The sequence below is a fragment of the Acipenser ruthenus genome, chromosome 5 (genome assembly GCF_902713425.1).
Source record: "Acipenser ruthenus chromosome 5, fAciRut3.2 maternal haplotype, whole genome shotgun sequence".
NCBI classification, from domain to species: Eukaryota; Metazoa; Chordata; class Actinopteri; order Acipenseriformes; family Acipenseridae; genus Acipenser; species Acipenser ruthenus.
Window position 1 is genome coordinate 37,351,794 of NC_081193.1, and position 26,985 is coordinate 37,378,778.

Consider the following 26,985-nt stretch of genomic DNA (forward strand, 5'->3'; position numbering starts at 1 on the left):
AGATGCATTAAATATTAATCCACAAATACATTTCCAACAGGTTCAGGAGTTAAGAATATAAAATGCTTAATGGTTAAAAAAATACAATGAATCAGATTACCTATATGGGATGTACTACAGTATGTCCTTCAGAACTTAATTTTTGAATGCTGTGTCTGACTTGAGCCATTTAAAAAAAAAAAAAAAAAAGCTACTGTACCAACTCCAATTGCAATGACACTTGGTAAGGGCATTCTTTTGCACAAAATATTGAACATACCACAACTGACAGATAAGGTTAAATTAATAAGAAAGTTATTGAATTAGTAAATAAGTTATTGCAGAATCTCAGTGCTGTATTTAAAGGACAAAACATAAAATGTGTTTGGATAATCAAAGGTTTTACAAAATCTGTCTTTGGATAATAATGGATTTGCAGATCTGTCTGTGACATACTGTACTTGGATAAAATTGAAATATTGGTCAGAGAGCAGAATATAAATCATTCCTACCATTCCCATGGTTTTATTATCTTGGAACATTATTCATGCCTCAAGATGAAGATGTATACATAGAACGTGTTAAGATCTGGTGACCTGTTTCAAAATACACCCTATTTTGTCATGCGATTTACCATTTATTTATTTATTTATTTATTTATTTATTTATTTAATATATTTTAAGTGAACACCCTACAAGTGTTTGAATGTGTTATGCTTTCTTTTTCTTGATTAGCTTGACATCTTGGATTTGTATGTTCAGCTGGCCTGGGGTTCTGATTCTTCCTTGATTGAAGAGGGATTTTGAACCTCTGGGTAGAAATAGTTGTGGAATTTGCAATAGCTCATCCATCATCTTCTTATGAGAGTCCCTTATGTGGTATGATGAAGTACCCCATGGACCTTACTAATCCCAAAGCTAAATAAACTATTTCAAGTTCTTTAATTACACTATATTAGAACAGAAGGGTTGCACAATCTAATTTCCAAGAAGGTGGTGCACAAAGTTAGGCAATGTAAAATGATTTAGAATAATTTTGATCAAGGGAGTATACTGTACCGGTATTTGTGACATACAGACGTGCTCAAATTTGTTGGTACCCCTCCACAAAAAACGAAGAATGCACAATTTTCTCTGAAATAACTTGAAACTGACAAAAGTAATTGGCATCCACCATTGTTTATTCCATATTTAATAGAAATCAGACTTTGCTTTTGATTTTTTATTCAACATAATATTGTAAATAAGAAAACAAATGAAAATGGCATGGACAAAAATGATGGGACCGCTAACCTAATATTTTGTTGCACAACCTTTAGAGGCAATCACTGCAATCAAACGTTTTCTGTAGCTCTCAATGAGACTTCTGCACCTGTTAACAGGTAGTTTGGCCCACTCTTCCTGAGCAAACTGCTCCAGCTGTCTCAGGTTTGATGGGTGCCTTCTCCAGACTGCAAGTTTCAGCTCTTTCCATAGATGTTCGATAGGATTCAGATCAGGACTCACAGAAGGCCACTTCAGAATAGTCCAATGTTTTGTTCTTATCCATTCTTGGGTGCTTTTAGCTGTGTGTTTTGGGTCATTATCCTGTTGGTGGACCCATGACCTGCGACTGAGACAGAGCTTTCTGACACTGGGCAGTACGTTTCGCTCCAGAATGCCTTGATAGTCTTGAGATTTCATTGTGCCCTGCACAGATTCAAGGCACCCTGTGCCAGGCGCAGCAAAGCAGCCCCAAAACATAACCGAGCCTCCTCCATGTTTCACTGTAGGTATGGTGTTCTTTTCTTTGAAAGCTTCATTTTTTCATCTGTGAAAATAGAGCTGATGTGACTTGCCAAAAAGCTCCAGTTTTGAGTCATCTGTCCAAAGGACATTCTCCCAGAAGGATTGTGGCTTGTCAATATGCATTTTAGCAAATTCCAGTCTGGCTTTTTTATGTTTTTCTGTCAAAAGTGGAGTCCTCCTGGGTCTTCTTCCATGGAGCCCACTTTCGCTCAAAAAGCGACGGATGGTGCGATCAGAAACTGACGTACCTTCACCTTGGAGTTCAGCTTGTATCTCTTTGGCAGTTATCCTTGGTTCTTTTTCTACCATTCGCATTATCCTTCTGTTCAATCTGGGGTCGATTTTCCTCTTGCGGCCGCGCCCAGGGAGGTTGGCTACAGTTCCATGGACCTTAAACTTCTTAATAATATTTGCAACTGTTGTCACAGGAACATCAAGCTGCTTGGAGATGGTCTTGTAGCCATTACCTTTACCATGCTTGTCTATTATTTTCTTTCTTATCTCCTCAGACAACTCTCTCCTTTGCTTTCTCTGGTCCATGTTCAGTGTGGTGCACACAATGATACCAAACAGCGCAGTGACTACTTTTCTCCGTTTAAATAGGCTGAATGACTGATTACAAGATTGGAGACATGTGTGATACTAATTAAAGAAACTAATTAGTTTGAAATATCACTATAATCCAATTATTTATTATCTTTTCTAAGGGGTACCAACAAATGTGTCCAGGCCATTTTAGAATATCTTTGTAGAATAAGCAATAATTCATCTCTTTTCATAGCTTCTTTGCTTTATTCTATGACATACCAAAGGCATGCAAATATACATGATAAAATAGCTTTTAATTTCATCACTTTTCAGGAGGAATGAAGCATTATTTCAATGAGCTGTAAGGGTACCAACAAATTTGAGCACGTCTGTACCTATAATAGCAACGCTTACTTACACCTTAGCCTGCTAATTTCAAAGTAGGCACTTTGAATGACAAGCTATACCTGGCAAATGAAAGTGCAATGTCGGTCTGATGATTGACAGTCATTTAAACGAATGAGAGCGTTGTAGTGCTGCTTCAGCCAACGAGATCTGTCAGGACATGATGAAATGGCTGACAGTGAAACTGCACTAGTGACAAGCCTATTAAGGAACCACTGATTTGACTGACAGCAACCCCTAGCCATTCAGAGCAGAACGGAGACAGGACAGACAACAAGTATAAAAACTACACAGACGAGATGATTTCATAAATTTATTATTTTTGGTAAGAAAAAAAAATAGCGAGTGGTTTTTACCGACGTGTATCATATATAAATTTATTTCAGTCGAACTCAAATTCGACATTTAACAAGCTTTACCGATTACAACCAAAAATTAGGAAGCCTAGTAATTACTGATGAAATGTAAGCCTCTAAAACATAAACCAATCAGTAGAGTCTGGTATGAACTGATCTGCATTAGCGGGAGTCTACTGTATACACATATTTGTTGGGTCTGAGCAGTTTAATGTGTATTGTTAATCTGCTACAAAAGCTTAGTATCTCAGCAGGGCTCTGGAGTGAGGAAGTGAAAGGGAATAATGCAGGGTTCCTGTTATTGTTTCTGTAACTCTTCTGCTGGGCATCTGTGCTTTCACTGCATCATATATATATATTTTTCCACTGACAAAGTATCTAGTGCTATAATTTATTCCATATTTTGTACATGTAGTCCCGGAAATCATTTTTCCAAAGTTTTTTCCAAGTTCTTTGGAGAATGTTTGACACCTGCAGATGTTTGTTTTTTTCTGTGTGTGTTTAAAGGTATTACTACAGTATTTCCATCAAAGGTTGAAATTAATCAAGAAAGGTTAACATTGAAGGCTGATAAATTCAAGATATTGACTGGCGGTTTCAGAAACCCCATGGAAAGCCATCTCCTTTGCTTGGTACAGTGACCAAAATTTCCCACTGTCTTGTTCAAGTGCACTGTTGAAGTATAGTGACATATAATATTTAGTTATTTTATGGTTATACTGTACATAAGTGGGAGCATACCATTTTGACGTAAAAATCTTGTCATCTGACCCGTTAATTTTCCTATTTAATTTTAGATATGGTGTCATCAAAACGGTCATAAAAAACATGAGATTGTATGTGAACATGGTTAAAAAAAAAAATACAGTTATTTAACAATGTCCTTGAGTAGTTGTCACAGCCAAATTAAAATGTTTTGAAACAAAAGGCTAAGTTTGCTAAGCTGTCTGTTTTAATGTGTTTTCGCGGTACGTTTGTTTATTTTAATACATGTAATATTTGCTGATGCAACTTTTTTTCTTCCCATCTTATTTCATTTAGGGGAGTCCAGTTTTTGTGCACGCAGGCCCATTTGCTAACATCGCACACGGCAACTCTTCCGTTTTGGCAGACAAGATCGCTCTGAAGTTGGTTGGAGAAGGAGGCTTTGTAGGTAAGCCTATTGTTGTCATCTACATCTGTTTCCTGGATGCTGCTCAGTATTGTGGTTTTGTTTTGTTTTCCTTTTTCTTTTTTGCAGTGCAAGGTCAAACATCCTGTTACGGTCAAGAGAAGAGAGGTTTTCTATGAACATGTTTACATTCCACCGCTATAGCTTTTAAAAAGACAAAATCCCCTCCCCTTTTCTAAGCATCTGTATTACCCCATGGGGGTGTATTAACTAAGTTTTTTTTTTCTCACAGTTAAAACTGTTTTGTGTAGAAAACAGATATATTTGCACAAAAGGCTGTTTTGTGCAAATATATCTATTTTGTAGCATGATATTAAAGTATTTGCTTTGTTGCAGGTCTGTAAGACGTATTGTTCTTTGCTAGTTGAACACAATTAAAAAGATACTGAACATTTGCTGTCAGTATAAAAATTTCAGAACATGTAAAATGTCCATGGAAAAAAGCACAAAGATTAGAAAAAAACTGGGGGATGTATACTATGTAGTAATACGAAACAAACATTTTCAGAAAATAGCTCTAGTCAAAATGTTTGTCAGGTGTGTTTTTATTTTTTGTTAGGAATTTTTTTTTTTGCTGTTACTACACTTTGGGGTCTCGAACCCAGGTCCTGCAGATCCCCATATCCAGCAGGTTTTATAGGTGTATTTACATCATCAGTGGCTAAAGAGCTGGAACAACTGTTAATGTTGACTAATTAAACCAATACTTGGTGCAATTAAGTAATTGAGAACTCGGTTTGAAACGAAAACCAGCAGACCCAGTAGCTCTCTAGGACCGGGGTTGGAGAACCCTGGTGTAGTCTTTATAGTTATGGAGGGTGTGTGTACTATTTGCTGAACAAACCAAAAAACAGAGTGTTTTTGACAACCTATATTCACGACAGAGATATGCTTGCATTACTACTTTTTTCAAACGATCAATAGGTGCATTTACACTGCCATTTCTGATCCGGATCCGATGCATCGACAGCATTTGATCCTGCTCAGAAATGGCAGTGTAAATCTCGGGGAGATGGTACAGCTCAGGATCAAATGCATCGGTAGCATTTCATCCTGGCTCAAGTTCTGGCATGCACTGCGGTGCAGTGACGTCCTTTGTTTTGAAGTCAGGCGCCAGACTGAAACATTCCCTCCACTGTATATGCATACATACGAATCTAGCAATGTATTTATTTCACTTAAATAGTACTTCAAAGTAAATAAATTATCCATTACCCTAACAGTTATATAAAGCTGGTACAGGCACTCTTTCCATTCTGGGGTTGTATTATAAAAATAATAAGCATTTGTTATTATTGCTTGCGTTATAAAATAATATTACTTACTACAAACATTATTACTAACAAAAGATATTATCACAAGAGTGATCTGCAGGAAAAAAAAAAACAAGTACTGGGTTGCATTTTGTCTTAATTGTGTGTAATTTACGATTTAACATTTCAATTTAATCCAACCATAGCTTTTTTTTATTATTATTATCCCGCCAACACAATTGCAACAGTTTGAATAACTACCTACAGAATTTCACACCCCATCCCCCCACCCCCCCAATACATTTTTCCCCCCAATGAATGATACATAACATAGATAAAATAACTCTTACAATCTTACGCTCTAAGTGTGCATGCAAAGCCCTCAGGCTGCGTGAAAGTTGATCCTGCTCAAATCGCTGATCATGATCCAATATACCGATACGCTTGATCCGGATCAGAAATGGCAGTGTAAATGCGCCTAATATAGTTTCCAGCTTTGTTGCAACATAAAATGATTTTCGTTTCAGAGGCAGTTACACAGCGCGCTTCTTATTAAGACAAAAAAGTTGATTCACTGCGGAGGTGGCATGATCCTGTGCGTACAGACCGGGATGTTAACATTGTGTGTATATTGCAACAAAAATCCTTAACGCCATAAGAATAAGCCTTCAGTCGATTCAGGGCGATCTTACTACACTAATAAATGATCAAAGACAATCTGCCAATTGTTAACTAACAATTAACAGGTTGCTGTGGGCCACGACCTACGCTGCTAAATTAATTAATCTTTAAAAGGTATCTCAGGGTGGAACTATTCTCTCTCTGCTTATTCACTTCTCTATGCTACACAACAACAACAAACACTCCCCCTGTCACTGGTATTTAGCCCCAGTTAGTCCCACTTTCTCCCACTCCATGGCCAATCACCAGCAGCTCCTGTGGTCCATGCCTGTTGCCCATAGGCTGTTTGACCAATGTGAAACACAGCCACTCTTACTCCAAGCATTCCTGCACTTCACAAACCTTACATACGTTACAATATTATCTTTTTTTTTAAAAATTTTTTATTTGTGGTCCAGCAGCCAGGTTCGTTATAATGAAGGGCGTTATGGCAAGGATGTACTGTATTGGTCTTTTATGTGCACTACCTCTCCTTTGATGATTAGAATCAATATTACTTTAGATTTATAATTTATTTAAACCCATTAGCTCTGTGTCCATATATTAATGTCTGCTATGTTAAGACTTACATATATTGCACGTGGAGAATCACTTTCATTGCATGATTCTTTTTGCTTTAGTTGTGGAACCACTTATAGCTGCTCATTAGAGATAATAAAAAGAATATACTGTTCTTTGTTTTTATAATGCTTGGAATCCACGCTTCATGCATGCTACTGTAAATTTTCCACATTTCTGCTTAATGAGCAGGTGACGATTTGCACAGTTTAGTGGTGGTAGCAGTTTGTACATTGGTACTTGGAATGTGTGGAGAGATTAAAATAAATAGAGCGTGGAAGTCCAAGTAAAGATTGGTCAAAATGTTTAGGGTTGGACAATAAACGTCAGCAAAAGACATAATGGTAAGAACAATACAATGAGGATACTGTAGACTTGATTGCTTCACATTTCTTTTTCAGTGGCTGTAATTACTGTGGCTAACGACTTGACTTTTTTGAAAAACAGGCAACTGCTTTTAACAAATGTTTTATGTGTCTTTTGTTTTTGTTTGGGGAATCAAAAAAGGAGGTTGACTTGTTGTCTACTAATATGCAAGTATACAGTCTGACGTGCTGTCCAAGCATATGTACAACCTGGCTTTAAGTAAACAGTTATATATAATATATAACTATATATAACTCTCTCTCTCTCTCTCTCTCTCTCTCTCTCTCTCTCTCTCTCTCTCTATATATATATATATATATATATATATATATATATATATATATATATATATATATATATATATATACAGTGCTCATCCTTTATAACACTATAGTAGGGAGCCATAGTTACAAGACATTATGGAGCAAATGGGAGCCACAACCCTACCGTGTTATAACCAATTCCACACTATAACGAGGCGTGTTATAATGGGTGAGCACTGTATATATACTGCCAGTTTTGTTTATTTGCTTATTGACTATATTTCAGTCTTAAGAGTTCTCTTGGTCCCAGTGTTTCAGTCATTTATCACAGGGCTTTAACTTAAAGTTGTTAATTCTGTCTCTCTTGGGGGTTTTATTTTTGCCCTTTTAAGTGCTGGAGTTTTGTTTCAAGGTCAGGCTTGCTGAAGAAACTTTTTCACAGCGGGATCCATAACTGGAAAAGGGACCTCTGGTTTAATATTGAGTGTGTCATAAGTAAACCACCATTTATAGAGGACTTATTTTAAAATATTTAAACAAATGTGTTATATTTATGTAGTTTAAAAGTGGCAAAATAGTTTTGCATACCACATGTTTAGCATTTCACTGCATTTCCAAAAGGGCCAATGAAAAAGATTGGTCACATATGTCTTGTTCCATTCGACTGGCTTTAGGACTCTTGCAGTATATTATTGGTGTTTTATTGTTTATCTGAGAATGGCACCGATATGCTCCACTTGGGTCTCGCTCTTGAAGCTCAGCATCTTATTGCAGGATGTCTAGAGACATGGGGTGTGCTACAAATCTCTGGACAACATCTTAATAGTTTCATGTGCACAGGTACAAATGATCTAACACTTGATGTTTTTTCCTGCTTCAACATGCTTAATTGCCTGCCTGACTGTATAGTGTTGGCTGTAGAGAAGTTGTTTTAATTGGGTAACATAGATCAGTGGCTAGGATCCAGTGTAGAGAAGACAGAAATGCGCCTGGCAATCTGTTAACGTCTTGGTTTGTAGCTCATTGCCATTAGTGATCTTTTCAAACAAACCCACAAAAAAATTGTAACACCATAATCTTTCCAAATAAGGACTTGGGATACAAAGAGCTTGGCATTCATTAGTCTCTTAGTAAGCTTTACAAATGTTCAACTTCCATAAGCATGCTGTCTATATTAGCAAGGTAAACAGTTTTTGAACCATAATCCTTTTATAACCTTTATCTTTGTATAGCAAGTGCCTAATCTTTTCCTTTGTTACAAGTAGAAAGGTTTGTATTACATAACCAATTTTGGCAAACAAAGATCATCGTGTAGAACACAAATATTAGAAGCTCTTGACAATTTATTTCATATGCCTCTTAATGAGCAGTACAGAAACATAACCGTCTAATTCAAGTCTTAATGCATTATCTTGAGCATCAGTCAGCGAAACCCAATAGATTTTACAGTATATTATTGGTCCATTCTTGCATCCTAATACATATGAATATAATCCATGCATGTGTTTATCCAGAACTAAATTAGACTAAGCATTGCGGCCTAGTCTTGCTTTTTTTACCCTAAACATCTTTATTTAATTTTCTTTTGGAAACTTGTGTACGTTATGGTAAATTCCAGACTGCTATTGAATATAGCAAAGTGACAGCAATTTTATAAATGTTTACTATATTTCTGTATAAAGCTTGTCATCTGGAACTTGCCAAACCCAACAAGAGTGCCCTGGTCATGGGCAAAAGCCCAACAAAAAGCCTTCACTGCCAAAATACAATTGTGAGGAATGTCAAGAAATTGTAGCATCTAACTGGTTTTCATAAAAATATACAGTAAGTTATTAATGGTTTACAATTCAGTGGCTGAGTAAATAGTTAATAACCACCAACAACTGTTAACCTTTTTGAACTGCCAAGTAACTTTTAATTACATTAATGTAATTAAAATGAAGGAAGTGCTCATAAATGTAACTTTCATTTCTTTATAATTCAATAAAGATTTTCAATTTTTTTAGACACAATGTACTCTGTTGATTTATCTCTTGTATTATATTGCTTTTGGCAATACTTAATGTATTACTTAATTTGCCTTACCAAGACTTAATCTTTTAAATTGAGGTTGCTGATCTTGCAGATACAACTTTCAGTCTTATGTGCAATACAATCTTACAATTTAACTTATAAATGTGATCTTTTAGTAATGCTTGATTTTTATATACTTCATTTTTAGAAACACCCTGCTATACAGAAATTAGATTTTATTTGAAAGGGTTTATTTTGTTACTGTATAATCAATGTCAGATTTACGTGCTGGGCTATTTATTACCTGTGCGGTTCAGATACACAGCAATCTCCCATTACTGCCCCAGAGTCCCCCAAAACAGTTGTAATTTAATACCAATGTCTGTCTTGACTAATAGTTGACTTCAGATTGAATAAGCATATTGCTTCAATTACCCAGTGACCCAGCTAGAGGGTGGTCTTGTCTCCACTATTTCTCTCATCATTGTATTCTCTCAGGATAAATCAGCATTGTATTAGCACTGAAGGTTGATACAGTAGATGCATTCCCGCACCTTTCTTTCTTGAACTCTTTGATTCATGCTAATAAAGTACATCTTTCATCTGATCTGTAAAGCATATGTTCTCCCTCTCCCGCCAGCTCTGAAAAAAAATTATGATTAGGTTTATATAGGACATAAAGTTAAACCAGGAAACGTTGTGTTTCCCTGCTATCCAGCTGCGCTCTGCTTTCCGATTTTGTATGGCTGTGAATTCTTCTGTTCTCCCAGTGCCCAAGAGAAAGACTGTGTACTGGAATGTTTGAATATAAGTTAGACTTTATTTAAGTTTATTTGTTTTTGTAAATGTATACCCCATTCATATTAGCGTACTCCCAATTATTAACCGCTGTATCATTATTCCCTCTAATTGGAATGCTGAGATTGCTCTGACATGTTCCTGATGGATTGGTTACCAAAGCTATCTGCATAAAGGGATTGACAACCCTGCTCTTCTTAATGTCCACAGTGTAGGATAGTGGGGTCGAACTACAAGACGAAGAATAACACCTTAACATAATTTAAGGCTGTAAAAGTGATAAACGTTTAAAAGCAACAAAAAAAAAAAAATCTTTAATACAGAAATTTTAGTTGTACTCTGCAATTATAGTAAAATTAGAAAGGATTTAAGTTCAAGTTAATCATATAAAACTAGCAAGACACTTATCCAAGGGATATTGATAGCTAGATAGTCCAGTGTCCAAAAAAAATCTTTCGGCCTCTTTGCACAGCCTGAACACAGACTGGTGTCATCCAAGCTGTATGACATCCTGCGCTCCCCGCGGCAGCGCTTTAACTGGGTGAGCCACTCGGGGACCCTGTTGTAGTAGTTGTGTTTTTTTTTTTTTTTTAAATAACCCAAAAAAACCCTGTTCCAGATTAACAAAATATTGTTTTCTACTTGCTTTGCATAGCACGTGTGTTATATTTATAATATACATAAGGCAGGGCTCCAGACAAACTTTTTGCCTTCTTCACCAATAGCTCCTAGGCCAAAAATTGTGGGTGCCAAATCCAATTTAAAAATGTAATGTCATGGGTCTGGGGGCCTGTGGGAGGGTAGTGGGTGGAGCTTTAGGGAAGGACCAGAAATGACAGCACACAGGAGCCGGAAGTGTCGTTTAGTCCTTGGAGCCCTGTACCATCAACGGTACAGGCAGGATTTTATTTTAACAAACAAAAATAGAACAGTCCAGTATTCCAGAAAATAAACAAGAAAACCACCTGGAATACCAGCGATGGTAAACTCAGGTTTCAAATAAAAAGAATAAACAAAAACGTCTCGTTACAAACAACAATAAAGGAAGCACTGGGTTTCTCTGTGCTCCTGCAGTGGGTTTCCTCTCACCGCCTCCTGGCCCCCTTCCACGGATTACTGGCTTGTCCTGGGTTTCTTCCACTGCGGCAATCCACCAAAGTTCCTTAAGTTTCAAGCTTCTGCGAATTACAGCAGTTTGATAAAACAACAACAACGCACAGCACGTGTTTTCAGTTCAGGACAGGGGGCCGAATGGCAAAACCATACTGCTTAAATACTGCCAAGTCCCACCCTTGCAATCAGCATGCTGCCTCACGTCAGCCAATCGATGAGAACAGCACAGCTGATTGCAATGATGGGACCTGACGGCCACATGGTTCCACCTTGGTCCAAGATGGCCGCCTGACCCGGAACTTCCTGTATGGTCAGAGTTCAGCCTCCTGACCCAATCACGGTCAACCCTACACAGCGCTGCCGGTGGTCGGGAGGGCGAATTACAACAGGGACTCCTTTCAATCCTGTCACAGGGCCCTTGAGTTTACTCTTCTGAAATGTAATGCTGGTAAATGTATTTCTGGTAGCTCTGCCACCACTTCTGCCTGACTGACCCTGCTGCTGTGGATCTGGCTCTGGTTGGGAATCCACTTGCTGCAAAAATGTCTCGTTTGCCATTTGTTAATGGTTTTTCCCGCCTACTTTTAATTGTCAAGACACAATTCTCAATTGCTGCAACAGCTTGGGGAAGAATTAGACTATTCTTTTGGAGTATAAGGCTAAGCTTTGACAGCTCTGAGAAGAGAATGTAAAAAATGACAAAAGAAAGTTTTTCCATTTCCTGTACAACTTGCTTTGCTCTTCCTGTAATGTCTGTGTTATTCGAAGTGGCAGCAAGGTGCTTCATGTGATGATGCACAGCTGTATACTGTCCCTGTCCAGCAGCAAGATTATCATCATTTGATTGCAAGAAAACAGACGATGTGCGATAAATCTGTACAACCCTAACTCGGCACCAATTGCTTTCAACTCGCGCTTACTTTTTGGACTGAAATGGTATGTTTTTCACACCAACTGCAGATGGTCATATACTTTCTCAATCATTTAAACTTATCTTTGAGTACTTAACATTGTTAATTCAATCCTGTGAGGCAAACAGTACAGTTATATGATATGCTGTCTAATCTCACTTTTCAACAGAGCACCTACCACCACCATAGCGCCCATATTGACACTGGCACCATCAGCTCCAAAAGCACTAAGTTTGTCTTTCCAGCAATCTGAACATTAATTGTCAACATTTCCAAGCAAATTCTTGGTTGTGTTTAAGATTCCTTGTGCATGACAGTGAACTAGTTCACCTAAGCCTACCAGACGATTTACTACCCCACCTGCAGAAACATACCTACAGTACACCAGCTACATCTGTTCCACAGTCAGTCAGAATGGAAATGTAATTTGCACTGTGAACCCCTTTCTGTAAATCAGTCCTTAATTAATCAGCAATGACTGCAATGAACTCAGCACATGCTGTGTCATTGTCATATGTTTTAGATACTTCCAAACCATTCTTCCTCAGAAGCACAATCTGAGAGTGAAATTTAGTGAATGGCAGATCTTCTACTGCAATCATATAAACTGCATTGAATTTCATTTTTAATCCACTTCAGTAGCATGAACCATTGCTCTAGCTATCGGTGTCTGGGTTGGCATACACTTTGCAATAACGCAGTCCCTAGCATTGTTATGCTTTCTGTTTTCACTGTGCTTTTTTTCAGTCTCTTTGTTAAAATGGTCAGTTCCAGAAATACTATCTGTTTTCCCTGCAACAGCTGGCCCTGCTTTAGTGCAAAATTCACAATACATGTTCTATTTTATATTATTTTTTCTTGCCAAGTCTTGCCAATTATTTTTATTATTTTATATTTGATATGTCCAATTATTTTTTAGGCTCAGCCCACCGCTACCACACCTGCACTGACTCGGGAGGGCGAAGATGAACACACGCTGTTCTCCGAAGCGCTATCCTCCGAAGCGTGTGCCGTCAGCCAACCGCTTTTTTTCAAACTGCGGACTCACCATGCAGCCAGCCAAGAGCTACAGCGTTGGAGGACAACACAGCTCTCGGGCAGGTTACAGGCAAGCCCACAGGCGCCCGGCCAGACTACAGGGGTCGCTGGTGCGCGGTGAGCCGAGGACACCCTGGCCGACCTATCCCCCCCACCCCCGGGTGACACACGGCCAATTGTGCGCCGCCCCCTGGGAGCCCCCGTCCACGGTCGGCAGTGGAATAGCCTGGACTTGAACCGGTGACGTCCAGGCTATAAGGCACATCCTGCACTCCACGTGGAGTGCTTTTACTGGATGCGCCACTCGGGAGCCCTTACAAGTTCTATTTTTGATGATTGTAACATAACCAGGGAAATTCTTGAAGCCACAAACTCGTAAAATGCCATGCTTGCTTTTTTGGCTGTGGAGGTACATTGTCTGAATCGGAAAGCTGCTGTGCAGTTAAAAAATCTGATATTTTTCTTTTATTTTTCGAAACTAAGGCTTCGTACTATACCAGCAAAGTCTACATTGGTTTACTGGAGGCTGCACAGCTCACAAAAAAACATTTATCAGCTTCATTTGGTAACCTTTTCAATTCCCTATTGCTTTTTTTTTTTAGTTTTCGGGGCACGTTTGAATGGCACATGTGCAACACACACCCGTTTCCAAGACACTTTACAATTTTTTTCGTACACTATCTTGATACAGCACTACAGTTCAGTATTTCTGTACCTGCGTCTCAGTTCTGCTCCACATTCCTCACACTGACGTTTAGTCTTTCATATTCAACCAGACCAACCTTCTCACACTAGCTTAAAAGGCGTGCACTGGCATCATATCACATTCATACGTATTGCATTCATGCGTATTGCACATTAAAATAAATACAATAAAAAAAAACAAAATTCAACACGATTTGAAGTATTTTTTTTTATTATGTATTCTGCTTAGAGATACAGGTATAACAATGTGTTATTCTATGACCCGCGGTACCTTGCAATACTTCCTGAAAGTTTTGTTGAAAAGGGCCTTGCAACAAAGCTTAGTACAGTTGGATTTTCCCCAATGTAAGTTCTTGACATTCATTACCCCCTTCTGTTTGAGTAGCTTTTCAATGATTTAATATTCTTAAGAATGTGAGAACAATGGTTATTCTATAGGTCTGTAAAACATAATGAGCAAGCATTACCAGGATTTACAGTACACATAAATAAGTCCATGGTTAACTGACAATGCATTTTATAGACTCTGCATGGCAATGAAATTTAGTAAACATTGTCTCCCATTTACTACATTTTCTAATGGTTCATGCTTAACCTAATTTTATGAGGAGAATAAAAGTAAACCTTTTAACAATGCTTTTTCACATGAAACTGTCATTTCTCTATCCACATAGTCTGTCCAATGGCATATTCTGAAGCCAATGCAATTTTTTTAAACATAGTGTACTTCTTTCAATGCATCTTACCCTTTTTCTTAAGTGGAGACCATCTTTGTGGTTATGATGGACACCTGAAGAAAAACAAATTAATTTGACACTGGGGGGTTAGGCATGACTAATACTGATTAAAGCAAAACTGATTATTTTTTTATTTTTATTTATTTTTTTATTTTTTAAGAGCCGATTTTAAAACAGTTGTAAAATGGCTGCTTACAAATTTTACATTGGTATAAAAAACACCTTTATTCAAATTTTTACTTGAGTTGGCTTTTCAATTAAGCATACAAATATTTGGGGATATAAGGTTCCCAGCAGCTTGAATCATGTGACTACCTGTACCTAAAATAAATGCATAATAATATAAATCTGATAGCAAGTCCGAACTGTATTGCTGGTTAAAAAAATGTTCCCCCATTTTTAATGTATATTGTGGAATACACTTTTGCAATTATTTGGTCTGCAAAAAGTGGAAGGTCAGCTCAGGCTTGCGTTTTGGGTTGATATTTGCTTAAATAAAACATGTTTATTACATGTTGTAATTCTAATAGTGAGTCTGGTTTATTGTGGACCACTAGGGAAACTGATTCAGGACTGAAGGATATCATAACATAAAGAAGCAGCTATTGTTTCATAACCAAGAAATATTTGGACTTGATTCAATTAATTGGCAATGAGCAAAATACAGAACTGTAAGGGCTGAAAGTCTGGCCACCTAACCCAATTTTTTTGACCTGAAATCAGTGATTCTTTTTCCAGAATTATTCTCCACAGCAGGATGCCCTAACTTTTAGTTGGAAGGGAAGAAAAACAAAACTATTTTGAATTGGATAAAAGTAGATACACATCTGACTGGGATGGTTTGTCTGCACATAGTATTGGATGCTAAGACCATGCTAAGGAGTACCTCTTATCTGTTTTGAGTTGATGCCTTCCTTTATCTTTAGCAGAAACCAGCATTACTTAACTTTATTTGGTGTTAAGTAATATGTTTTTATACTATGCAGTGATTCTGAATAGAAAGTTTAATTCTAATGGGATTGTTGGACTATTCTTGTTCTAAGAGCAATGAAGGAATTCAGCTGAATAGATGGTATTGTAAGAAATCAGATTCTAAATGCTGATCTCGATAACTGGGAACTATTCTGCTGGGGTGTATAATGTTGGTCACTTTCTTGATTTCAACAATTTTGGCACTAATGGATGTGTTCAGCAGAGGAGGTCTGCTCAACTCCAGTGAACCAGTGTATCATGTGTTGTTACTGCATTATATACCATTGATGTTTCTGGTCCGTTGATAGAGGGTCTTTGAATTTGGTCTGTCCCACACAATGAAATAAATACAGCAACCTTAACCCTTTGCGGTCCTATGTCGGACCTTGTCCGACATCATCAAAAAAAGCCGAGAAAACCATTCAATGGCCGAGTGGGAGCGACAGGAGCCAAGACAAGCCGAAAAAAAACAAATAAAAAAAAAAAAGGGCATATCTCATGATTAGTCATACTTGCCCCTGGCATCAGATAGGGGCGGCCATAAGGAAACAAGCTGGTTTTAACTGAATCAGCGCACAGAGAATATCACGGACATTTGCAGAGCTTTTTTGACATATTATAGTAATAAAATAATGACTTGGATCGCATTATTGAGTTTGGTGATAAAACGAGTGATCAGGAGATGATTGATCGGTATTTACAACTATTATTATTATTATTATTATTATTATTATTATTATTATTATTTATTTCTTAGCATATGTGAAAGCGATAACGAACGAAAGGGTGGGGCGGGGCTGGAGATGCCTAGTGAGTGCTTTGTTGATATGCAGGGCCTTTTAAACCCGTTTGACTGTGGGGAAAAAAAAATACATTTAAACAGCGCGTCTAAAATTAACACGCACTTAATAAATGGACTACAAAGGGTTAATGTAATACATTTCCTTTAATAATGCAATACGGTTATCTTTATGCTTATTTTCACACTTGGGGAAACAGCTTCTAGTAAAAGTAGCTTGTTTGTGCCAGGAGCTGAAATTTGGGCAGATGTTTTTATTTTACTTGGCACTCGGAGACAATTGCAGGAAGTAGTATAGAGCTGAATGAATACAAAATATGGTTAGGATTGGAAGTGGTGACACTTGGCAGGAGACATTTGTTGATCTTCCTCCTTGAATTCCTTTACATTTCCTACTTGCTGTTGCCCATCATCCGACAGCTCTGTTACTATATACTGCTTCCTTCCGCAGCAATTGATGTGCTGCAGGGAATTGTGGGGGGTGTCTGAAGAAGCATTGTCAATTATATGGTGTAGATACCTGTCAAACGGAAATGTTTGCCCTGTAAATGTAGTGTGTATCAAACTATGAATTTCCTGATTGTTTAATGTGACCTTGAACACAAAAATACAGATGAGTAGATGAGTAGATGAGTAAAAAGGTGCTTTGAAAACTGAACATTTTCCCTGTAACTGCCCCCTATTCTCCCCAGTTCAATGCTCTTAAGTGTGGAGTGTAAACTTTAATTTTAACTTTAACTTTTCAGTGACTGAAGCTGGCTTTGGTGCAGACATTGGGATGGAAAAATTCTTCAACATAAAGTGCCGGGTATCTGGCCTCCGTCCAAATGTGGTAGTTTTGGTGGCCACAGTAAGAGCTTTAAAGATGCACGGTGGAGGTCCAAATGTAAGTGCTTTTATTCTTATTAAGAAATATTTGAACAAAAACATATGTGGACCAGTATGGCTACTAGAAATGTAATCTACCAGTAAGGAAATCAGATATTTAAACCCTTGAAGCAACATTCCATTTATGCCTGTTCCCAGTAGTAATATTCAGCTGTAAGGGATGTTTGAACAATAAACACTACTTCAAACATTAAAGGATATTACAGGTCTGGTATGACATAACACAACTGTACCTAATTGCTTCACTAAGTGCATTTATGGTTCAGGATTGCTGGCTTTTTGTTTTAATGAGCTATCTGATTTTAAATGCATCCTGGTGAGACATGTATAGTTCGAAACAACAAGACATAATCAGACTGGTACATTTAAGTTAAGCGTGGTGTATTCTGTGAAATATGTTTTTAAGGGCAGCAGTGTGGAGTAGTGGTTAGGGCTCTGGACTCTTGACCGGAGGGTTGTGGGTTCAATCCCTGGTGGGGACACTGCTGCTGTACCCTTGAGCAAGGTACTTTACCTAGATTGCTCCAGTAAAAACCCAACTGTATAAATGGGGAATTGTATGTAAAAATAATGTGATATCTGCTAACAATTGTAAGTCGCCCTGGATAAGGGCGTCTGCTAAGAAATAAATAATAATAATAATCCGTACTGCTACTGCTCGGTACTTGGTAGAAAGTAATCTTTACTGATTAAAAAAAAAAAAAGTATTAACCAAAACAGCGTTCCTAAAAATGTATTGTAATATTTATTTACAGGTTTCTGCAGGAGCACCTTTAGCTAAAGAATACACAGATGAAGTAAGTAAGACAAAGGAAAATTAATAAAGGATTAAGTGGTCTGCAATTTTTTTTTTTTAATTAAAATTATTTTAAGATCTTTACACCTTTACACTGGGTGCACCAAATATGCCATTGCTGGGCATGTCTAGTCCCTTAAGTAGGGTGGGCGAATAGAGTGTGATTGTGTTCATCCCCTATGGGAAGGATTTTGTGTGCTGCAGCAGTTTTGAAATCGATGTAAAATTATCTCAGTAATCATCAATTGAAAAACATATAGTACTGTGCAAAAGTTTTAGGCAGGTGTGAAAAAATGCTGTAAAGTAAGAATGCTTTCAAAAATAGACATGTTAATAGATTATATTTATCAATTAACTAAATGCAAAGTGAGTGAACAGAAGAAAAATCTAAATCAAATCCATATTTGGTGTGACCACCCTTTGCCTTCAAAACAGCATCAATTCTTCTAGGTACACTTGCACAAAGTCAGGGATTTTGTAGGCATATAGTCAAGTGTAGACAGGGGTTTCCAGATGTGCTGTCCAAGCTCTGTTGAAGAAGCACAAAGAAACAGGCAACGTTGAGGACCGTAGACGCAGTGGTCGGCCAAGGAAACTTACTGCAGCAGATGAAAGACACATCATGCTTACTTCCCTTCGCAATCGGAAGATGTCCAGCAGTGCCATCAGCTCAGAACAGTGGGACCCTGGTACACCCATCTACTGTCCGGAGAAGTCTGGTCAGAAGTGGCCTTCATGGAAGACTTGCGGCCAAAAAGCCATACCTCCGACGTGGAAACAAGGCCAAGCGACTCAACTATGCACGAAAACACAGGAACTGGGGTCCAGAAAAATGGCAGCAGGTGCTCTGGACTGATGAGTCAAAATTTGAAATATTTGGCTGTAGCAGAAGGCAGTTTGTTCGCCGAAGGGCTGGAGAGCGGTACACGAATGAGTGTCTGCAGGCAACAGTGAAGCATGGTGGAGGTTCCTTGCAAGTTTGGGGCTGCATTTCTGCAAATGGAGTTGGGGATTTGGTCAGAATTAATGGTCTCCTCAATGCTGAGAAGTACAGGCAGATACTTATCCATCATGCAATACCATCAGGGAGGCATCTGATTGGCCCCAAATTTATTCTGCAGCATGACAACGACCCCAACATACAGCGAAAGTCATTAAGAACTATCTTCAGCGTAAAGAAGAACAAGGAGTCCTGGAAGTGATGGTATGGCCCCCACAGAGCCCTGATCTCAACATCATCGAGTCTGTCTGGGATTACATGAAGAGAGAGAAGCAACTGAGGCTGCCTAAATCCACAGAAGAACTGTGGTTAGTTCTCCAAAATGTCTGGGCCAACCGACCGGCCAAGTTCCTTCAAAAACTGTGTGCAAGTGTACCTAGAAGAATTGATGCTGTTTTGAAGGCAAAGGGTGGTCACACCAAATATTGATTTGATGTAGATTTTTCTTCTGTTCACTCACTTTGCGTTTTGTTAATTGATAAATATAAACTATTAACATGTCTATTTTTGAAAGCATTCTTACTTTACAGCATTTTTTCACACCTGCCTAAAACTTTTGCACAGTACTGTATATTAATAGAACTTTTTGTCTGCTACGCGTCTGTCCTAATATATTTTCAGTATGTTTGTGTGGTTTTATATTTAACAGAAGTCTAAAGTCGCTACAAACCATAAAATACAACGAAACCTGTTATATTAATAGAATAATAATTTCTCAAAATATAATATAAATCTCACAAAATATTGTTCTTTTGATTGTACTGTTCACCTAAATTACATTCGGCTAAACAAAATCGATTTTTATCAAGTGTTTTTATGATATAACAGTTTGTTTTTCAGACAAGCGTCAGTCAGTTTTGGGACTTAGCCGCTGCGCCATGTCTGCGGCACCGGCATTATCAGTTTTGGTCTCCCTATTTTGACCTGGCCACAGGCCCCACTTCATATTACACATACAAAATGCTTTTCAATCAACGTAATACTGGTATGCACTGGTTGCAGACCTGATTGACAGCAACTCCTGCAAGTAAAACATAAAAAAAATAAATAAAAAAAAATGCATTTAAATATTTCGAGACGGTATTTCGAAGCCGTAACCACCTACCAATCGGCAGAAAAATACATCATTTGTTAGTGCTATGTGTCAGGAAGACATACCTCTGAGTTATTATCCTATCAGGTGTGGTTTTATAAGATAAATGGGTTGGATTAAGCGACGCGCATTAGGTTTTTACAATGTCTAGTTGAAATTCTCTCTCCGCTGAGACAATGGCACAAGCGGCTGCTGTGAGTGTTAGAAGGCGCCAAACAGTGGTACGGGGAAACAGCATTCCTTTTTGTGCAGGATTAGACATGTCATTATTAACAAATGGGATGATGCATGAGATCTATGCATTTAGCAGAAGTAGTAACGAGACAGAACGACATGTAACTCTTGCACTTTATAACATCTTAAATCCTAACTTCAGTCTCGATATTAGAAATGTGCAGCATGAATAGTATTTCAAACACGCGATATGCACATATATAAATAAAATAATGAGTGTGTGTAGAAACTCCACTAAGAATACGCGGGATACATTTAAAGGCACGTTTTTACTTTGTCCCTTGCAAGCAGATTGACCACAGTGACGATGGTATGACTGGTGAAAAGTCATAGGCAGCTTAGATAGTACAGACCAGAGTTGTAATGACCCGAGTCAATGACTCCACTCAGAATCAAGTCGCAGTTTTTCGTGACTCGACTCGAGTCATTGCCATTAAATGACTCGACTTGACTCGAGTCCCTGTAAGCAAAGACTAGACTCGACTCCCTGCTCAAAAGACGTGACATGACTCGAGTCACGCAAAAACGTCTCCATCTGACTCGAGTCATTGTCTTTATGATAAAATCAATAACAAACTTATTTTATTTTCAGTACATGCAGCCCCTCTCTAACACACGCAGTCATCTTGTTATTTTGCACATAAACAGGCTCCTGCCATGGTTGTTAAGACCTTTGCAAAGGAAATAGAAAACACCTTTCTAGCCTATAGCACCGTTCTGTGATCATAAAGTCACAAGCAGCAGGGAGCCCCGGAATCAAAATGTGTAGGCGGGAAGCAAAGGCGGGAAGAAAATCCTGAGGAAAATAGTGATTTTTAAGTTTTGTCACAGACACAAAAAAAACCCCAAAAAACCAACAACAACATGGAGAGTACACTAAAAGTACCTGCGTTGGTTAGCTTTTAAGAATTATACAGTCGGCCAGAAGAGAAACAAGCAGGTTGCATCCTGCCAGAACTATAAAGCCACAATATGAATAAACTGCATTCAAAACATAGCACTGGTAACTGGCACTAATTTATGAGAATCTGAATTAAAAACTCAGGCACAATGCAACAGCGGTATTTTTTCCAAAATGAGTAGGCAGTCGATATTCAATATTTAAAAAAATAACTAATGCCAGGGCAAATTAAACAACACGGCAGAAAAAGCACTGATTAGGAGTTATTTTTCAGGTTGTGTTAGCACACAAATAAAGAAAATGAATGCATCTGAAACGTGCATAAGTAAAATTGCCTAGTGAAAGCTTGAAGAGTAAATCATTTGGGAAGTATTTGGTGCTCACTATTCTTTTTATTTAATGTATGTTTGTACGGTTGTATATGTTTGATCTATTTATTTATGGACACCATATCTCTTAAGGGAGTTGGTGCTTTGTAGCTATTTTTAAATTTCCCTTTAAATCCAGTTCTGAGTAAAACATTGTTTACAGTACATTTATTAAACTAATGCAAACTAATAAAAACTACAAACATTTGGAAGTTTACCTGTCCTAAACTAATATTATGTAGTCCAAGGTCAGTGCTAATCAGGGTCTGTGAAACTAGAGGTTTATGTTTAAAGTCTTAGTTAAAGACTTTAACTAAGGCTTAAAACGTTTTTCTTTTCTTTCTTTCTGGTCACGTCTTATAATTTAATATACATAAACATAAATCTTTAACTTAAAGTTTTATGTATATGTATGTTAAATTATAAGATGTGACCGGAGAAAAAGTTTAAAAGATTAATTTGTTTTTGTACTTTTTTCAGTACAGTATTATGTTTTGTTATGCCATTAGGACTCCAACACACACCTTTTTATTATGTTTTGTGTTTTTATGAAACAGTATCTGTTACTTAAAAATGTCTAGTTGACATTTAATGGAAAAAGACACTTCATAGCTTAGCTTACACTACGAGGAGAGATATGTAGTACAGATTCTGTTACATGTGAATTATATAAAATTTTGCCTCAGTTTCTTTATTTTTCTATTTGCCTCCTATGTGTTGAAACCTTGAAGTAATATCTCAACATGAAATTAAATTCTACCAAATTCCCTTATTTGGTTAATGTATCTGAAACAAAACTATAAGGGGGTGTCAGTGTTGAGAAGTGAGAAAATATTAGATATGTTCTTTGTTTTATGGTATCATTCATTACTAAACACCCAACCCAATTGAGCACAGAGAAAAGGGTCTTTATACAGTGGCAAAGTGTGCTTTTAAATAGACCAATGAATCAAATTCACTAAAATGGAAAGACGAAAAACAAAGCAGAAACCGTGGACTTTTAATGGTGGGGCAAGTATGACCACATTATTGTGCATCCTAATTTTGTATTTAACAGATAATTTTTTATGTATAGATTGCTACTCTCCTGTAAAACTAATCTGATTAAATCAAGATATCTTGAACTGTCAGAACCAGTGCTTAATTTGTGCCGGGACAGAGTCCCGGAACCTCTGGGCGTGCAGAGTCATATTCCCGGGACCTCTAGTTAAAAATCTCATAAAATGCTTTCTTTTTAAATTCTCAACACAGTTGTATCAAGTCTGCAAATTCTTGCGTGTGCGCTAAAGAGAGACAGTCTGCTGCCACGTTTGTACCCTACTTTAAATTACTTTACGATTTCAGTTTGAGTGCCTTTAGTAAGGTGACACTGGCTGCAACTCTATTGTCTTTTTTTTTTATACACAAATAAGCTTACTTGATTTGAAAAACATCATGAACAACTTACACTACTTGGTTTGATAAAATGAGTAGTACACAACAACATATGAAAGCTGAACATTAATTTCAACAAAGAGCAATGACAACTTTTTAATGAAAAAAATATATTGTAGCCTACTTCAATAGGAACATTAGCCTGCTATATTTATATTAAACCAAAACAATAAAAATAATAACAATCTTGTTCTCTTGCCTTTTTCAATGAATATAATTAAATTAATAGACAACAAAAACATACTAAGATAACAACAACTATCTAGCCTAAGTTTAATTAATCGTTTTTGTAATCTACCAGCGGCTTCTGTTGCATGCACATCGCTGATAGTGCAGACCATAGATCAAACCAATGTTCGTGTTGGGGTGCGTATTTTTTTTTTAATCAATGTCATCCTTCTGGAGTCCTCCTGAATGCTTTTTAATTTGTTTGTTTTTTAAACCATTTAAATGCAAAACCATAACAAAACATGTATACAGGCTTTTTTTGTATTTATTTTTTGTCCTGTGGTTGCCTTTAATTAATTTTTCTGCACGCACTACTACTTTGTATATGTTGTAGAATACGTGAATGTAAATGTCTAACACTAGTACATACAATACTCTTTCAAATAAACGTGTTATGATTTTGAATGTGCGGTTCTTAAGGACGGTATTATTGTCATTGTTTGCTCCCCGGCACCTCTTTCTTTACAAATTTAAGCACTGGTCAGAACTAATGACTCAAAGTGACTCAAGCCAAATTGGTGACTCGACTCGACTTGAGCAATTTAGTGACTCGGTTGGACTCGAGCTTGGCATGTCAAGTCTTTACTCCCCAATGACTTGACTTGAGTCCCAATTTTGGGGACTTGTTACAACTCTGGTACAGACACTCACAAGGCTAGTAGCATCGATACAATTCACGGTGGATCTGATTCTGCAAATATGCTAGACCGTTTAAATATATTGATTTGTAATACAGAAAGGAAGTTAAAACGTGTGGAAGACATGACTTTGCAATGCACAGATTTAATTTAAATTGGATTACATTTATAACATTTACAGAAATGCTTCATATTAATTATTTATATAGATGTCCACATTACCTGCTTTTTCAGTGGCAAATGCATCAATCCAATGTATAATAACATTCTTTACACATTATTGATATGTAAAACGTTGTTGTCATGGCTTTTTTGACCCCTAAGAAATACTACAAATATTGCATAATGGGTATAATTATAATTTTGTATGACAAATAAATAACCTCTGAAACATGCTATAATAAGTTACGTTTCTGTATATTATATTATAAACAAAACCCATGCATTTAAAAATGACGCTGTAGCAGGGCGGTAGAGAGCCCTGTACGTATTTATTTGTTTATTTTATTAAAAAGTGCTGTGGATGGGGCTTCCCATCCACGTTACTAAACAGTATAAAATAAACAAACGGCTACGCCGTCACTAAACAAAACAATACCAAAACATACGGCGCTCGCCGTCATGTAAATAATAAATCATAATAAACAAACACAAAACAATAATCTGCACAGGGGCAGAGGGGAACCCCGTTCTAAAATAAAATAAACAAATAAATACGTACAGGGCTCTCTACCGCCCTGCTACAGATGCCTATGCATTTTTTACATTACAGAGTGTTTGTCTCCGTGCCACGCCCTCCTCACAGTCTTGGCAGAGTGACAGATGTGTTTTTAGGGGTAAGCTCTTGCGTAAAAAAAGTAATAAAAAAAAATCTTTTCAATTTAAAATCACAGTCAAGCTTGGAATGAATTTTTCCAATGAAAATGTTTAATATTTTAGTGACATATCTTTTATTTTTTGTAATTCTAAAAGCTAAAGTCAGTAGAGTGTAAAACTTAAATTCAAGATGGCCACCGGGCAGGAACTGTGTAGTAGAATTTGTTGTGTGAAAAAGCATCTTTTACACGTTTTAAAACTTTTTAAAAAAAAAATTTAATTTGATATGTTTAAGTTAAGTAACATATATTAATAATAACCTATTTGAGGTTTTGTTTGTTGAAAGCTAAAACAAACTTTGCCCACCCTACCTTGAGAGGTGACATGTTCTTTATTTAGTATAGTAACTACAGAACTGCCTTCAGCTCCTGGTGTTCTTTTAGATTTTTCCCATCCAGGCCCAACCCTGCTTAGTTTCTGATATAAAGATCCTGTAAGAAACAAAGCCAACTATCTCAAGTCATCTTTATGATTTTAGTGTTTTGAAATTATGTAATAAAGATCATAATCTTAAGGAGATCATAAGGTGACATGGATACAAGCATTAGGGACCTTAGACAAGAAAGTTGTGCAGCTACATTGTAAGAGTAATGTGAGTCAAGATCCAAGACATTGTCCTTAGGAACAATACATATCAATTAAATTATTTATTACGAATGCAGTGACTGGCTCCATCTGTAGGTGGAGCCCATGTTCCCCGATTTGAAAAAAGGATGGCACGAGAAGTTAAGAAATGTTCAGGGAACAATATGTTTTTTTGTTTTGTTTTTTGTAAACCTATATTTAAGGATGGTTTCACAGAAAACGCTTTGTCGACTGCTGACCAATAATATCAGTCAAATAGTGTGCTGTTTTTTAAATGTTTTTTTAGATCTCTTCCAATACAAAATGGCCCGTACCATATACAGCAGACCAGGGTTCTCCAACCTTGGTCCTGGAGAGCTACAGGGTCTTCTGGTTTTCATTTCAACCGAGCTCTTTTACTTAATCGCACCAATTATTGACTTAATTAGTCAAGATTAACATGTGTTCCAGATCTTTAGCCATTGATGATGTAAAGACACCTAGAAAACCTGCAGGATTGGGGCTCTCCAGGGCTAGGGTTGCAGATCCCTGTAATAGACCTTGTCCTAAACCAATGGTACTGTGACCAGGTCTGAGCCCCAGTTTGAATCCAGTAAAACCGCTTGCGATATTCTTAAAATCCAAGCCAAGGTTGAGTTATAAAAGGTTTCAGGAAGAACCCTTTAAAGTGTAGTTCAGAGTACTGAATAGTTGTCTGCAGTAACTTCAAAATATATATAAAAAAAAAAAAAACAGGAAAACTACAAACTTGATTATAAGTAGGGGTCTACTTAAATCGCGATTTCGCAGAAATCAGGAAATTGAGGGGTCATCGCGAAAATCACCTCTTTTAGGGGCCAATGCATACCGGACAAGAACGGAGAGATAAAAAGAAACCTTGTTTAAATGAACTACTGCACAACGCAAGTGACGCAAACTACGTATCTTCCTTCTGTAGATAGCCCTTTTTTTTTATTCCTTCGGTGTCTGTGTGCATTGCACTTAGGCAAAAAAAAAAAAAAAACATCCTTAGACAAATAACATTTACAAAAAAATACTCCAAAGCGGTTAATGTTCTTATTTACTGTTCAAATGACAATGATGTTTTAATCAGCCTATCAGTGCGTCTGTACTGGCTTTTCTGTGACCTGTACTGTACAGTAGGAGGTGGGACAAAGTCATTGCTGCATAGTTTTGATTTACGTTGCTAAAATCTAGTTTTCAGCATTGGAGGTAAAATACCAGAAATGGACGACAAAGCAAAAAAAAAGCAAAGTATATTTTGGCTGATGATCGTGTCAAGATATTTCCCAAAGAAACTGTACATGCAAATGGAGGTAATTGTTTTGCACATCTTGTAATGTGTTTTTGGAGAAAATACGGTCGGTCGCTATTTAGCTTCAGAATCAAACATTAAACGAAAGGCCACTCGCTTCAAACAACCTGCTGCTTACTTTTTAGACCCGAATAGGCACGTTTTCTTTGTTTTGACTCGGTACTAATAAAATAAATTATTGGATGGGACAAATAA

At 37.2% G+C, this 26,985-nt stretch overlaps 1 protein-coding gene across 5 annotated transcripts in view; it reads left to right on the top strand.

Annotated features, from left to right (window-relative positions):
* The window catches only part of LOC117402512 (monofunctional C1-tetrahydrofolate synthase, mitochondrial-like), a 114,442-nt gene that overhangs the window by 38,939 nt on the left and 48,518 nt on the right, over positions 1 to 26,985 (top strand). For all 5 annotated transcript variants that reach the window (XM_034003732.3, XM_059024123.1, XM_059024124.1 and 2 more), the window contains 3 exons: positions 4,098 to 4,209; positions 17,181 to 17,320; positions 18,078 to 18,119. In XM_034003732.3, the coding sequence (XP_033859623.3) occupies positions 4,098 to 4,209; positions 17,181 to 17,320; positions 18,078 to 18,119 (294 nt within the window). The remainder of the gene's footprint in view (positions 1 to 4,097; positions 4,210 to 17,180; positions 17,321 to 18,077; positions 18,120 to 26,985) is intronic.